At 49.7% G+C, this 14026-nt stretch overlaps 2 protein-coding genes across 12 annotated transcripts in view; one reads left to right on the top strand and one right to left on the bottom strand.

Moving 5' to 3' along the window:
* Positions 1-4709, top strand: part of CDC42BPA (CDC42 binding protein kinase alpha) — a 237525-nt gene extending 232816 nt beyond the window's left edge. For all 11 annotated transcript variants that reach the window (XM_040967883.1, XM_040967881.1, XM_040967882.1 and 8 more), the window contains 2 exons: positions 2318-2475; positions 2854-4709. In XM_040967883.1, the coding sequence (XP_040823817.1) occupies positions 2318-2475; positions 2854-2985 (290 nt within the window). In that variant the 3' untranslated portion in view covers positions 2986-4709. The remainder of the gene's footprint in view (positions 1-2317; positions 2476-2853) is intronic.
* A 3826-nt stretch (positions 4710-8535) lies between these two features.
* COQ8A (coenzyme Q8A) overlaps positions 8536-14026 on the bottom strand; it is a 40004-nt gene continuing 34513 nt past the window's right edge. The window contains exons 7-15 of the mRNA XM_040967968.1: positions 12884-12969; positions 12588-12728; positions 12235-12316; positions 12047-12140; positions 11690-11831; positions 11436-11543; positions 11243-11308; positions 10977-11063; positions 8536-9650 (exon numbers count right to left, since the gene is read on the bottom strand). Coding sequence (XP_040823902.1) covers positions 9363-9650; positions 10977-11063; positions 11243-11308; positions 11436-11543; positions 11690-11831; positions 12047-12140; positions 12235-12316; positions 12588-12728; positions 12884-12969 — 1094 coding nt within the window. The 3' untranslated portion in view covers positions 8536-9362. The remainder of the gene's footprint in view (positions 9651-10976; positions 11064-11242; positions 11309-11435; positions 11544-11689; positions 11832-12046; positions 12141-12234; positions 12317-12587; positions 12729-12883; positions 12970-14026) is intronic.

Here is a 14026-nt window from a genome sequence, read left to right as displayed (position 1 = left end):
ATTTAAGCATGGACTTGGAAGGAAAATCAAATAAAAATGACCTATGCCTTCAATTAAGTTATATTCCAAGGAAACAGAAGAGCCACATCAAAAAAGTAGAGTACATTTTCAAAGAAACACTAATCAGTGAAAACCTGTGCTTGTCTAGCAAACAACTGTGTCTAGAAACTGGATGATGGGAGGTGGAATGTGGAAGGAAGGATATTAAATCAGTGTGTTAGTTCTCAACCCAGTTTGAATTCGAAGATCATCAGAAGAGCTTTTTATTTTTTTTTAAAGATTTATTTTTATTATTTTTTTTTATTGGAAAGGCGGATATACAGAGAGGAGAGACAGAGAGGAAGATCTTCCATCCAATGATTCACTCCCCAAGTGAGCGCAACAGCCGATGCTATGCCGATCCAAAGCCAGGAACCTCTTCTGGGTCTCCCACGCAGGTGCAGGGTCCCAAACCTTTGGGCCATCCTCGACTGCTTTCCCAGGCCACAGGCAGGGAGCTGGATGGGAAGCGGTGCTGCCGGGATTAGAACCGGCGCCCATATGGGATCCCGGGCGTGCAAGGCGAGGACCTTAACCACTTGCGCCACCGTGCCGGGCCCGAGCTTTTTATTTTTAAGATTGATTTGTTTTTATTAGAAAGGCAGATATATATAGAGAAGGAAATACAGAAAGATTTTCCTTCCACTGGTTCACTTCCCAAGTGGCTGCAATGACCAAAGCTGAGCTGATCTGAAGCCAGGAGCCAGGAGCTTCTTAAAGATCTCCCATGGGGTGCAGGGTCCCAAGACTTTGGGCCATCTTTACTGCTTTCCCAGGCCACAAGCATAGAACTGGAAGGGAAGTGGTACAGCTTGGACACGAACCAGTGTGCATATGGGACAGCGTCCTAACTCTGCTCTGCATTCCAGCTTCCCACTCTAATGCACACCCTGGGGTCTCTGTCACCCCCAAGGGAGATCCAGTTTGAGTTCCTGGATCTTGGCTTCAGCCTTGCCCAGCCTTGACACTTCTAGGCATTTGACAGATAGACCAGTGGATGGGAGATTTCTGTCTGTGTACCTTTCAAATATAGTAAATGGTTTTTAAAAATATTTTAAGTTAAATCAAATTCTGTAATTGATACAGGATAGGGCCCAGGCATTTTTCATACGTGCTATAGAGCCAGTTCTGCAATTATCCCAATATACTGCCAACATTGCTGGCCTCTATGGTCAGTCAGGAAAATGCCATCGTGTCTCTGAAGCCAAGGAATTAGTCAAGAAACAGGAGAGAAGGCGGTGGAGGGGGCATTACTGAGGATACAGTCTACTAAGCAGACTCATGTTCACTTCACTTACATATGGACACTTCTGTGTTGGTGATCATTAGTTAACTGATTTAAAAGACTTTGGTGATTTTGTTGAATTCTTAATATTTTTTAAAAATTGAGATTTGTTAAATCAGGAGTTGACTCAGTCACAATGTGTGTCTTAGAGCTGAATGACAATACCTTACAAAGTCCATGAAAAACCTAAAGAGTTTTAATACAAACAAAATTAGAGTCCTTGCACATGAACGATCTTCAGATTTCATAGAAAATGCATACTAGGAACAAATTGTACATAGATTTCAAGGTTCTTTTTTAAAAATAGAAGCTGAAGAATACTGAGAGTATTAAAGTGGTACTAACAATGTCCTCGTTATTTCCAAGCTTTTTTTTCATTTGTATGGATGTTATGTACCCCGTTGTGCAACTCTAAAATCAAAATAGTGTATGATTTGGAAGAGACTCAGCTTCATTTTTGTATGGTAGCCTTTTTGCCCTGTAAAGTGAAAGTGCTTCTTAATATTTCGTGTGTGTGTGGGTGTGTGTGTGTTTCTAAAAGCTCTAAGTTTGTCAGGCAGCATACTTCCTTCCACCTCCCTCATTAAGCACACCTATTTTGAGCCTGCTATATGCCATATCCTGAGCTAGGTCCTGGAGAGGCAGACACCATATCTGTTAGGAGGATGGCAGGCACATGTTTATAAGTTCCAGAAAAGAGGGCTGAAAACAGCATGGGAACCCCAGGGGGTGGGAAGAGATAGAACTGGTTGAGTGAGAACTGTTAGCAAGCAAGGCTGGGCCAGCTGCACCATCCGGAGCATGTGGCCTACTCAGAGTTCCCCATGGACTGAGATCAGCAAGAATGACTGGGCAAGATTGACAGGTGGAGCTTGTTGAATATCATTCCCTTCAGGGCACGAGCAGGATGGCAGGTTGTCTCTGCAGCCAGGGACTTGTTAAGGAATGGGCCTCCTCTGAACATGTGAAGTTTGCCTAATTGTTGTACCATAGGGTCATCTGCTCAGAACGGCAGTGCATTAAAGCGGGAATTCTCTGGCGGAAGCTACAACGCAAAGCGACAGCCCATGCCATCCCCATCAGAGGGCTCTCTGTCTTCCGGAGGCATGGACCAAGGAAGTGACACACCAGCAAGGGACTATGATGGAGAGGTGAGGGATGGGAGTGTGGGGTTGCAGGGATACCTAGAGACAGGTTGGGGGACAGTATGTATCAGAAGACCAGGCTTTTACCTAAGTAATTCCACCACCTTGAGATTAGCCTGGAGGCGGGGGAGGGGTGTGTGTCAGTGTTTACTCACCATTGGAGCAATGAGAGCAATAGGGCCACTTCTGCAGTTTCCCCAGAGGTGCACAGACACCAGTGGCTTCTGTATGAACTCTAGAGGCCAGCAGAAAGCACTTGTCACTTCCTCTTTGTTCTCCAAAGGGGCTTTTGCTAACAATGGAGTCCCATCTGTTCTTTGGTCCCAGTGGCTGGAGGGGACCCTTTCACTCCTTTGACTTAATGTTTTATTTTGGGCCTTACAGGACTCTGATTCTCCAAGGCATTCCACAGCTTCCAACAGTTCCAACCTAAGCAGCCCCCCAAGCCCAGTTTCACCCCGAAAGACCAAGAGCCTGTCTCTGGAGAGCACCGACCGTGGGAGCTGGGACCCGTGAGCTGCTTTAGCACTTGGACCAGGGTGGCTCTGGCTGCCGGCTCCTCTCCACTCAGCTCTTCTCCTTTTCGTTTCTTCTCTCCACCTTGGCCTAAAGCCCGAAAATGACCAGGGATGGGTGGCAGTAGCAGGGTAGGGACTCGGGTTCTGGCAACACGCCTCACAGATCCATACCCCAGCCTAACAGCAGCAACAAAAGCAGACTTTCTTTAAGCAGCTTAGATCAATATTGTTTCATTCCATTCATTCCCTTAGAGTTGCTTTCAGTAATATTTTACCTTTCCCTCAAAAGGTAGCTTAAATAGACAGATCACACAAGTGTAAATGATAAGAATAAGATTAGACAGGTTTTGTTTCACAGTAGAGCCTCACTTTAGTCCTGAGACAACCCATGGATTTCTCGGCGCCCTAAGGGCGGACCATCCCTGGGACGGCACTGTGTGTCACCTGAGTGTTGCCGGGAAGTCCTTATGAATTAAAACAATGCATATTTTACTACAGTACAGAGTTTAAATAAATACATAAATGTAGAAGTTAAATACTGAATGTATATAGCAAAAGAAGCATCTTGTATTCAATGAAAGATGGTGCATATATGAGAAAGAGATCATTAATTTAAAAAAAAATGTGTTCCTTATCTGTTTCCCAGCTTAGTAAGGTCAAGGGTCGCAGGGCCTTAGCTGGTGCTGATAGAGGGAGAAGAAAGAATGCAGTCTGCTTAGTGCCCTGGTCTCCACCCTCGGCATGTTGAGGTGCCGGAAGCCTGCGGACTTGGGGTTCTCTGGTTTACAGGCCCACCCAGGAACCAAAGTTTGAATGTGTTAAAGCCACATCAATAGTGGCATCTAAAGGTAAACTCACCTGTACCCAAGACATTTCTTTTTCTGGTGGGAAGAATTTGAACCACATTTCTTGTTTCTTACTACATTATATCCTGTGCAAATGAATGTAAAAATACGATCCTGTCACCTTCTGATCCAGTCTGTTTCACAGTCTACAGATTGTCACAGCTTCTGAAGGCCCTTTAAAAGATCCAAGTGCTTTTTTCCTGGGCTAACCCCGTACCTCCCAGTTTACAGTGAGGTGGCCATTTGGAGGCTTAGAGTAGGCTTCCAAGGAGCAGCCTGCTTGGTTGAGAGTGGCTGTGCGCCTCCTCACAAAAGCCTGGGAAAAGGGGGCTTTCGGTACCAAATAATATAAAACCTCAAAAGCATGGACTTGAACAGCCTTAACCAAATATTCCTTCCCGCAGCCACTGGAGAATGGATGTGACTGGCCCCAGTGCACTGGCAGGGAGTTAGCCCAGCATGGCCATTTTGATTGGATTCTTCCTAGGTCACTGTAATTCCATTTGAATTCCTACTGTTTTAATTGCCATAAGGAAATGAGATGCAGAGCCAGAAGTACTTATTCCTATAGTCATTTCACCAGTTAAACACATGAGTAGAACAAGAAAAAATAAAATTTATCTCATGGAAGTAAAGAGAATCTGTCTTTTGCTTTTCATCTGTTTTCCCCCAAAAATGGAAACCATGTTTTCTCCTTTTGCCTTTAAATTGAGCTACAATCATAATACTTCTGTGTTTGTCCCCTTGCTGTCAGTGTCCAAGCCCTGTCATCTCCCTTCCTGCCCCTGGCCTGCATTAGTTAGCAAGCCTGCCACACTGCAGGACCTGAGCCCATACCCAGCTTCCTGCTACTTCACGGAGGTCACTGAGCTCTGGGGAGGGAGAAGGATCCTGTTAGAAGATAGTGCAAGTCCTTTTAATAGGGAATTTTAAAGAACAGCTTTTACCTTATGCATTCTAGATTTGGTGCTGGCTGGCTTAGCTCTGTTTTTATTTTGAAATATAACAACACTAAATAGTGCTAATCTCCAAAATCTTGGGTCTTTTTGTTTTGGAAAAGAAGGGTCATGTAAAAGTATAGATATACATCCAAATATAAAGCACTAAACTAGCCAGCCAGCACCAGTAGCTTATGACCTCATCATCTCCTCCTCCTCTTCCTCACTGCTCTCCCTGTTCTCTCTTCCTTTCTCCTTTCTCCCGGGAAGAGCGGGACAGACCCTGGCCAAGATTAATAGGACTTCACACTAAGCCATTAGTTTGTAGCTTTGATTAACTGTGATTTTTTTGTTGCCTGTGGTGCTTTTACAGTCTAAGTACAACTCTACCCTAGGCTCAGCTCTAGTGAGTTGCTCCCAGATGACAGTGCCCCCCAAAGCCTCATCCTGGTGGCCAGGCTGACCAGGCTGGCCAGGCAGGCAGCGAGTATCGCAGGTATGTTGAGATTGGGGGAGAAGCACTGCCAAGAAAATCATTAAGAGGAAATCTCAAGAACATGGTAACCTCCTGGGCTTATCTTAAAAACCCTTAGCTAAGATGACTCACCTTCAGAAGCTTCTCAGAAGCATAATTTGAAAAGCCAGGGAACAGGGTGCAGGGAAACAGGAAATTAAAGGATGATTCTAAGGGGTCAGTAACAAAGATCACAGAAAAGGTATTTTTATCACTGTGTGAAATCAGGCTTTGTTTTTTCTGTGGGATTTTTTGTTTTTAATATAAATGACAGCTGGGACTAATTTCTCAGTAAAAAGAAAGTGCATTTGGAGCCAGTTCTGGCATGGTTTGTTGTTGTCCGGTGCTCGCTCTGTCCAGCCAGTTCGCTGTCCACCCTTGAAATTGACGGATCTTGTCATGTGCTTTGGGGGGTGTAAGATTTTTTTCAAGTACCTACACAAATACATGTATTTGTTTTTTGCCAAAAACAAAAGCCTTCCTCTTTGTCCAGTAATGGCTAAAGCCAATTTTACTTTTTTAGTTATTTTTTTACACACTCAGTTTATACACTCTTACACATAGTGATTGATGTTCTTTTCCTGAAAGCACAGCTCTAAGGCTATAAAATAAAACTTAAAAAGAGCCTATTTAGTTTTCCAATCAATTTTTGTTCCCAGTCTTCAAGAATGAATCTGAAATTCCTGTCTATTCCTGGTTGGCTCTCAGCCCTTCTCCTTCCTGATGATTAGAATCATGTTATCTAGTGTTCACTTCCATTTCTGAGAAAAACCAGTGGCGTTGGTGTGGGCTCTCAGCACTGAACAGTGACGGTGAGTGGACATGCTAAGCTGCCAGATGCAGCAGGGCCCCTGGCCGGCCTTGGTGGTGGTCACGGGCGCTGCCATGGCCTGGCTGCACGGGCCTGCCTGAGGCTTCCGCCTCACTCTCCAGCCTGAGGCTCCTCAACAGCTCAACCCTCATGTACACATCAGACTTTCCCAGCAGGCAGGTCTGCCAGGGACCTAACTGGGCACTTGACTCCTTCACCTCTCCCTGGGCCAGCCCCTGAGTTTGATAAGCTGTGTGGTTTTTTTAATTGAGCCCATTTTAAACCCTTTCTCCTAGCCATGACTTTAGTTACTGCTCAAGTCTCGAGTCCTCCGAGGAGTCCAGCTAGGTAAGGGGGGCTCTGCCCCAGTGGGAGTGCTGCTGCCCGGGTGGGCCTGCCGGACACATCCCTTCCACCCCTGGCACTGCCCAGGACAGGCTAAAACAGACCGACCTAGAAATCTCATGAACAAAATAACCTGCTTTTTTATTTGATAGTGTAATTTCATTTATTTTATAAAATTTTTAGGGGTTTTTTTTTTCTTGTAATATTGTACAGTTTTGCATGGCCTAGGTGTAATCATTTTTTGTTTAGAATTTAATGCTGACAAATGTGTGTATGGACGAGGTAAAGATGCTACTCTAGCCTCCTTATCACTTTATTTTGTTTGAATTTATGCCCTTAATCTTAGAGAACTTAAGAGATAGATCTCTGCTACCAAACGATGATGTGAATTCTTTTGCACAGAAATATTTAAAGTGGGATAGTAAGACATGTCATAAGATTCTTTGCCAATATTTTGTTGTTATCACTTAATATTAACCAGACTTTGATGTATTGCAATAAAACAGGGAACTATTAGCCTTGAGTAGTTCGTTTTTTTTTTCTCTGCCAGCGTGACTGACTGTTGCTGTCTGTTCGACCCGCCTTCTGCAAGTGTGCTCTTCCTGCAGGTCTCCTCGCGGCCACTGGAGGACCTGGGGTTAGCTTGCCCTGACCCGGTGGCTCAGTCTACTACTGCTTTGCTAGTAGCTCAGGTAAGAATGAGATTAAACTCTCAAATTTTCTACTCGCTTTTCTGGTCAAAACTTGCCTAACATTCAGTCTGTAAGACCAATCTGTGTCCACATGAGGTCTGCTGTATGGCTCCAACAGTATCCACGTCCAGCAGTTTGGTTGGAGAATGCTTAGAGCAGAGTCAGTATCCACTTAGAACAAGAGGTACTATTTTTGTGACCTCAGAAGGGGCACAGGCACGAAGAGGGAGGATCTTAACAAAGGAATGTGTTAGCCAGGGCTGCAGCTCTTTAGTTACTCCACATACTTTCCCAGGACTCATGGAAGGGAGGAAGTGCTGGTTACTTTGATACAGTGTGTGCTTGCTTTGGAGGTAGCAGCTACAGTGTTTGAGCTGGGCTTGCTAAGCTTTTCTGTGAGAGGTTAGCCAGTAGCTGTCTGGCCTTGGGAGCTCCTGCCACAGTCTCTGGTGCAGCTGTGCACTCTGCTGCTCTCTTGTGATCTGAGACAGCCCAAATGGGCGTGAACCATCCAGGATGCACAAGGCTGCATCAAGCCCCTGCAGCCTAGCTGGCCCGTCTTCAATATAGACTAGTATTGGCCTGAACTCTAAGACAGCATTCCTAGATCCTGGTCCCACCATATAGAACCTGCCTCCTGGCACGCTGCTGAGCATCCAAGCCTGTTATTTCCTCTATCAAATGCCCACTCTGTCTGGAGTTAATACATTTAATACATTTAATACTTAGAAAAATGCCTAGCCTCTATTTTGTCATTGATCACCAGTGTTCACAGTAAAAAAAAAAAAAAAAAACAAAACAAAAACACTGTGCTCCAATGTGTCCAGCTCTTCACTGCTGTTGGACACCCAAAGATACAGCCCAGTCACAAGCCTTAATAACCCACAGTGCAAGGACTGTTAAAGGCTGTCTGGCTGACTGGGGTGTAGTTTACACACCCTTGGAATATTCCTCTTGTCCACAAAGAGGCATGGCCGGTGGTTCTTCAGAAAGCAAATACTTGCTGCTCTATTCTTTCCTTTCCTTGCTGCCACTTCAGCTGGGTTGAGAAGAGGCTGTGGGAGCCCCAGTGCAGCTGGCCGGGCTCTGCCGGTGGCTCACTGCACAGGGGGTCTGTGCTGTGACAGCCTGCACACATGCAGACCACAGGGGATACTCGGAGCCAGTGCAGACCAGGTTGCCTCTGCAGACCACCCAGACCTCTACTTCCTGTTCAGGGCCCAGCCCTCTCCTACTCAGCAGTCCCAGACTTGAGAAAGCCAGCCTTCTGAGAACCCTACCTGCTAGAACGTATGTGAGGGCCTGTTGGCAGCTGCTGTGCTCTCTGGACGTGCAGAGGTGCTCACAGGCCTGCAGGAAGGGCCCCAGCAAAGTTCAGGTAGTGGTTCTTAGCTGAGCTGACCTTGAAAGTGGGTTTGACTGGGTGAGCCCTGTCCCTGCTGTCGGTTGTCACTGTCTTCCCACAGGCCTGGGATCCCCTCAGGGAGAGCAGGGACACCATGGTCATCACCATCCTCCAGAAAACAGTACTATCAGTAAGCACTTTCACAGGCACTTTTTTATTGAACAGAAACAATGTAAATTAGATCATTACAAGACTCATACAAAAACCCAGAGCCTGTGCTGACCCTCCAGTGTAAGCAGTGACACTTGTCCTCTGCAAGGTCCTGCAGGGGGGACAGGCAGGGTTGTCCCTCACCATGCCTCCCCCACCATGATGCAGAGGGCAGCTTCCGTTTTCCAAGGGTAAGGTCCAGCCAGAGCGGTCCTGGCTGGTCCGTGGTCAAGCAGCAGCACCTCTTGCCAGCTCCAGACTACACAGGCTGGGCAGAGGGGCAGACCACAAATGCTTTCTGAAAACACACACAGACCTCACACTGCACAGCTGAGAAAATCCAAAAAGGTTTCTCTGGTTTTGGTGTTGGTGGCAGAGATGAAGGAGTCAGTACTCTTAACCCTGGTTAACATTCACTTTAGGAAAAAGAAAACTGCTTTCTTACCTACAGTGCCAAGGAAGGGGCGTGTTGAGATAGTGGAATTTCACTGTCGTTCTTATACTTGTTACCTGACAGCCACTTCGCAGTGAAAGCCGTGTTTATCCCTGGCACTAGGGGCTCCACGACACCTGCCTCCCTTTCGTGCTGGGCCACAGGGCTCAGAGTTGGCATCTGTACCACCACCTCTCAGATTGAGCTTCGTGTAGGGGACAGCCTGCAGCCGTGGCCCCAAACTACTGCTGTTCTGCCTGCCTCCTGCAGTAGTTGCTGTAAGCCTCCTCAAACATGGCTTTGCAGGGGAAGCGGGCCTTCAGCTTGGAGCAGATGAGGAAGGAGCCTCCCATCTTCCTGTGCAGGGAGTAGGTCTCTTCTGGGGGTGGGATGAGACGGTGCTTCAGCATGATGGGAATCAGGTTGTGGATCTTCTCGGTGGTGCTCTGGGTACCAAAATCAAAGGGTTCGTCCGAGGCGAAGGCCTCCCCCAAGATGAGAATGGCGTCCAGGTGGGCATCTTCCATGGCCTTGGAGGGAGAGAGCAAGAGTGAACAGCAGCAAGATCCAGAGCGCTGGTGCGTACCAGGGCACTGGGCACAGTTCTCACAGCTCTGCCAAGGAGCCCATGAGGCTGCTAGGGTAAGTGTGTGGTGTGTTTCTAACTAGATTTAACTAATAACAGGAGCATAAACTCCTGGGGGGGTGGGCAGGAAAATAAAGTCAATTTGGCTATTGGACAAAAAGAACAGTAACCCTCCCAGGAATTTATCCAGATGAAATCAAATCAGCATATGGGAGTGATCTGAAACTGCATTGCCCGCCAGACACCTGGATGAAGCAAATGTGATGGTATGACATGCACTGAGCACTACTGCACACCCATAAAAAAACAATCTGTCTCTTGCAACTTAGTGGATCCAACTGGAAACCATATGCCTAGTGAAATGAGCCAGTCCCCAAAAGACAAATTCTGGATCTGTGGTAACTAATACTCAGGGTGAGAAAAAAAATGAGCGAGTCTGCCCTGCTGGGATTTGGTTACTGTTCACAGCCTTTGTCTACACTGCCAAGGACTAGTAAATGGTTGGGTTTTTTTCCTACTTGCTCTGTGTTGATACCTTTATCTGTGGGGTGCTAAGCCATGATTGCCAAGTGAAACAAAAATGTGCCACTGTAAAAATTAGAAGGGAAAAAACGTAGGAAGAAGGTGGGTGGGAATGTCGCTAAGCCTCTGTGTATCAGGAGCTACATAAACTCTGTTCACCTTAAACCAGCAGGGAGCAGGTGAGAGCCCTGCTTAGGCTAAAATTTTTCAGTAAACTCTTCTGGCAAAAATGAGAATGTGTAGGTCTGAGCCTGGGGGCGGCTCAGGACAGTTAGGGGCATCTGCTGGGTCAGGGAGGGCAGGGCTGCAGGCTTGCCCACACAGAGTGCGATGCGGATCAGGAGCCACCAAGAGGAGCAAGCCCACTGCGGCAGCCCCAGCCCAGGCAGCCTGAGAGCCAGAAATTAAGGCAAGCTGAAAGTAGGAAGCTCCCACTTACCAAGTACAGTGGCTGTAAAATGTAAACATACAAGCTGTAAATGGAGTACAGATAGGAGATTGAGACACTAGATTGAGTGGTGGGCCCCACTCACCTAGGTCACCTTGACCTAGATCGCCCCTTCCCCAGTCTCACGGGGAAGAAAATGCAGCCTCCTTATTTCTAGGTGACAGGAACAAAGACCGAGCCCCTCTGTCCAGGTCAGAGTCCCTCCAGCTGGAGCACACCCTATTCGTGCAGCCAGAGGACCAGCTTTCTGACGGCTATGGGCCGAGGCCCGGACTCCAGAGGGATCAGCGAGCCACCCACCTTGACCTCGTAGCCAGTGAGGAACTTCATCTCTATGGACTTCTTCAGCACGGTCTCCCTGTCCCGGTCGGCAGCAGCCCTGATGATCTGCGCAGAGGCACAGCAAGGCACGGGGCAGCTTGAGAACACGTGCTCCCGAGGGCCCAGCAGGTCAGAGCTGGGCCTGCCCCATCACCAGTACCCGACCCCCCTGAGCAGGAGTCTGGTCACTGTCCCTCCCCTCACTCCTCTGGCAGACTGTGTTCCGGCCTCAGGAGCACCCTCACCTGGATATAGACATCAGTGAAGGATCTGTCATATTCCCGCGTTGCCCCGAAGTCCAAAAGAGCTACCTAGGGGTGGGAGGCACCAGGAGAAGTAGGGGCAAAAGAGCAGTGCTATCTTCAGGATCCTGAAGCCCCAACCCCCAAAGCTGGTGACAGGGCAGGACGGGGCCCCAGGGTCCCACCAGGAACTTACCTTGTGCTGCTGAGGGTCATAGAAGAAGTTGGACCAGTTGGGATCTGTCTGCATGAAGTGGAACTCAAACAGCTCTCTCAGGCACAGTACCAGGATGTTGTAGCAGATCTAGGAACACATACCAGGCAATTTGGTGACCTGGGGCAAGGCAGATCCCCGACTCTCCTCTCCCACCTCCACTCTGTCCAGGTGCCTCAGGGTTTCAAAGCCATTATTCACAGTTCACCAGAAAAGCTCAGGGAGCCCACACACACCTCGTTCCGAATCTCCTGACTCAGCCCTTCAGCCTGGTCCAAGGGGAAGCCGGACACCAGCTCTGTGGTCAGCACGTGGGGGCTGCACAGCTCATCCACAATCTCAGGCACGTAGAAGAAGGGGTGGTCCTTCAGCAGCTCCCTGGGCAAGGTGGGAGGTCATGTCCTGGCTCCAGAGCCTCATAGCCTTCCCCAGCAGGGCCACCCACCAAGCAGAGCTCTGCCCCTGGGCAGCATAGACGGGGCCCAGGATACAGCAGAGCCCACCCCTTAGCACTAGAGGACAGTCACCCTCACGGGTGTCCCTCCTGTCTCCTTTGTGGGAACCGCAGGCGGGGGCCCAGCTAGGAGCCATACCTGAACTTCTTGGCGCAGGCAGCCTCCCGCTGGTAGTCACACTCCAGGGCCAGCTCCCGCCGCAGCACATCTATCAGGTGCTCAGGGAACAGGCCTGGCCAGAAAGGCGAGGGGAAGGGGGCGTCACAAGGGCCCCCCTTCCAGAGCCTGCAGCTCCCTCTGCCCCAGTGCCTGGGATGGCCTCAGACCTTCTGGCAGCATGTTGCTCATGTTCAGCACAGCCATGAGGTTGTTGACATCACTGTTGATGCTCTGAGCCACACCAGGGTACTGCGGCACAGGGAGAAGAGTCAGCCCAGGCTGAGCAGTACACCAGGCCATTCAGAGCTAAGACCTAGTGCAGCTGTCGTGATCTACCCCACAGCCCCCTAAGAGCAGCTACCCACTCAGGGCCACCCCCTCCGCACATCAGCATCCACTGCTGCAGGCTGAGAGAACAAGGAGAGAATGCTGGGGTGTGGCGGGACCCCAGTTTCCCACCCTGTGCTCAGGACCTGAGCTCTGCCCTCTGCTGCCCCCACCAACACAAGGAGGCACCCACTTGGATCTTCATGGCCACCTCTCGGCCACCCTTCATGCGGGCCAGGTGCACCTGCCCGATGGAGGCTGCTGCAAAGGGTCGTTCCTCGAAGTACTCCAGCTTGTCCCGCCAGTTGGGGCCCAAGTCATTGTTGAGGGTTTTCTGGAACAAGGGCCAAGAAGGGGCCGTGAGCACTGCCTAGCTGTCTGGGGACACCCCAGGATGCACCCACACCCCACTTCCTCGCACAAGCTGCCTCAGGAAAAAAGGAAGGAGTGGCCCTGATGACAGATCCAGGTCCCCACAGGCCATCTTACCAACATCTGTTTGAGCGGCATGAAGTCAGCACTCTGCCTCACACGCTCAAAGATCTTGGCCAGGTGGGGATTGATGAAAGCGTCATCTGGAGAGCAGGAGAGACGTCAGGGAGGGTGGCTGGTGCTCAGCGGCTGCCTACCCCTGCCCCCACCTCCCCTGTCAGCACATGGTGGAGACACTGTCCCCCTTTCTGGCTGGAACCTGTGCATCACAGGCCACAAGCAAGTGGCTGAGCACTGCACGGCCGGGCCGTCTTTGCCACATGGCACGTGGGGTCCTGAGGCTGCAGATAAGAGTGAGGACCCACTGCCCTAGCATGTGCCTGCTCCCGGGGCAGGCAGTGCGATTAACGCCTCAAGCCAGGGCCATGTGCCCATGACAGCTGCCCCACCACAAGCTGGGCAGGCAGACAGCTGCAATGGAGAACTCCGCAGAACACACGCAGACTGGATTCACACCTCAGAAAGGGGGGTGCACACAGACAAGATTATGATTGTACAAGAAATTCAGACTAAAACGTTGAAAGTGTCCACCGCACAGCTGCCTCTAGGGAATACTGTCCTCTGCGCTTTGTGCCATGTGTTCCCACCTGCAGCTCTACTGTGCAGAGCAGCCCGAGCTGTTCCAGGCACTTCTGGTGACTCTGCTGGATTCCCTGGGACAGCTTTGCTGACAGCAGCCCAGCATGGCACAGTTCTGCCCTGCCCTGCTCACTTCAACCTCGGGAAGCAGCACGGAGCCCACCCGGTCTCTGGGTCTCTGCTTCAGACAAGTTGGTTACTACCTGCGGACTTCCTGGAGTCTTGGCATTGAGACCCCACACACTTTCTATACTTACTGCTCCACACCAGGCTACCCTATGCCAAGTCTTGTCCCAACTGCGACAATCCACCACGTCTTCTCACCTGCTCCGTTCCAAGCTCAGACTCGCTTTCCCATGTTCCCCTCAGTGTCTGCCCTGTGGTCACTCTTCACTGAGCAATTCTGGAAGGACCAAGGCTCCCTCCCAGGCCAGCTCTGCTCTTGGGACCACACTGAGCTGACCAGCCTCCCCACCTCAGGACCCCGTCACTGTGTCCTCAGTGCCACCTACCAGCTGCCCACGGCATGCAGTGGGGACTGGGTGTCCCAGCCGTACTGAA

Source organism: Ochotona curzoniae, unplaced genomic scaffold (assembly GCF_017591425.1).
Source record: "Ochotona curzoniae isolate NIBS_2020 unplaced genomic scaffold, NIBS_Ocur_1.0 scaffold_4683, whole genome shotgun sequence".
In the NCBI taxonomy this organism is placed as follows: Eukaryota; Metazoa; Chordata; class Mammalia; order Lagomorpha; family Ochotonidae; genus Ochotona; species Ochotona curzoniae.
Note: the sequence above shows the minus strand (reverse complement) of the source record. Positions and strands in the feature narration are given on the sequence as shown.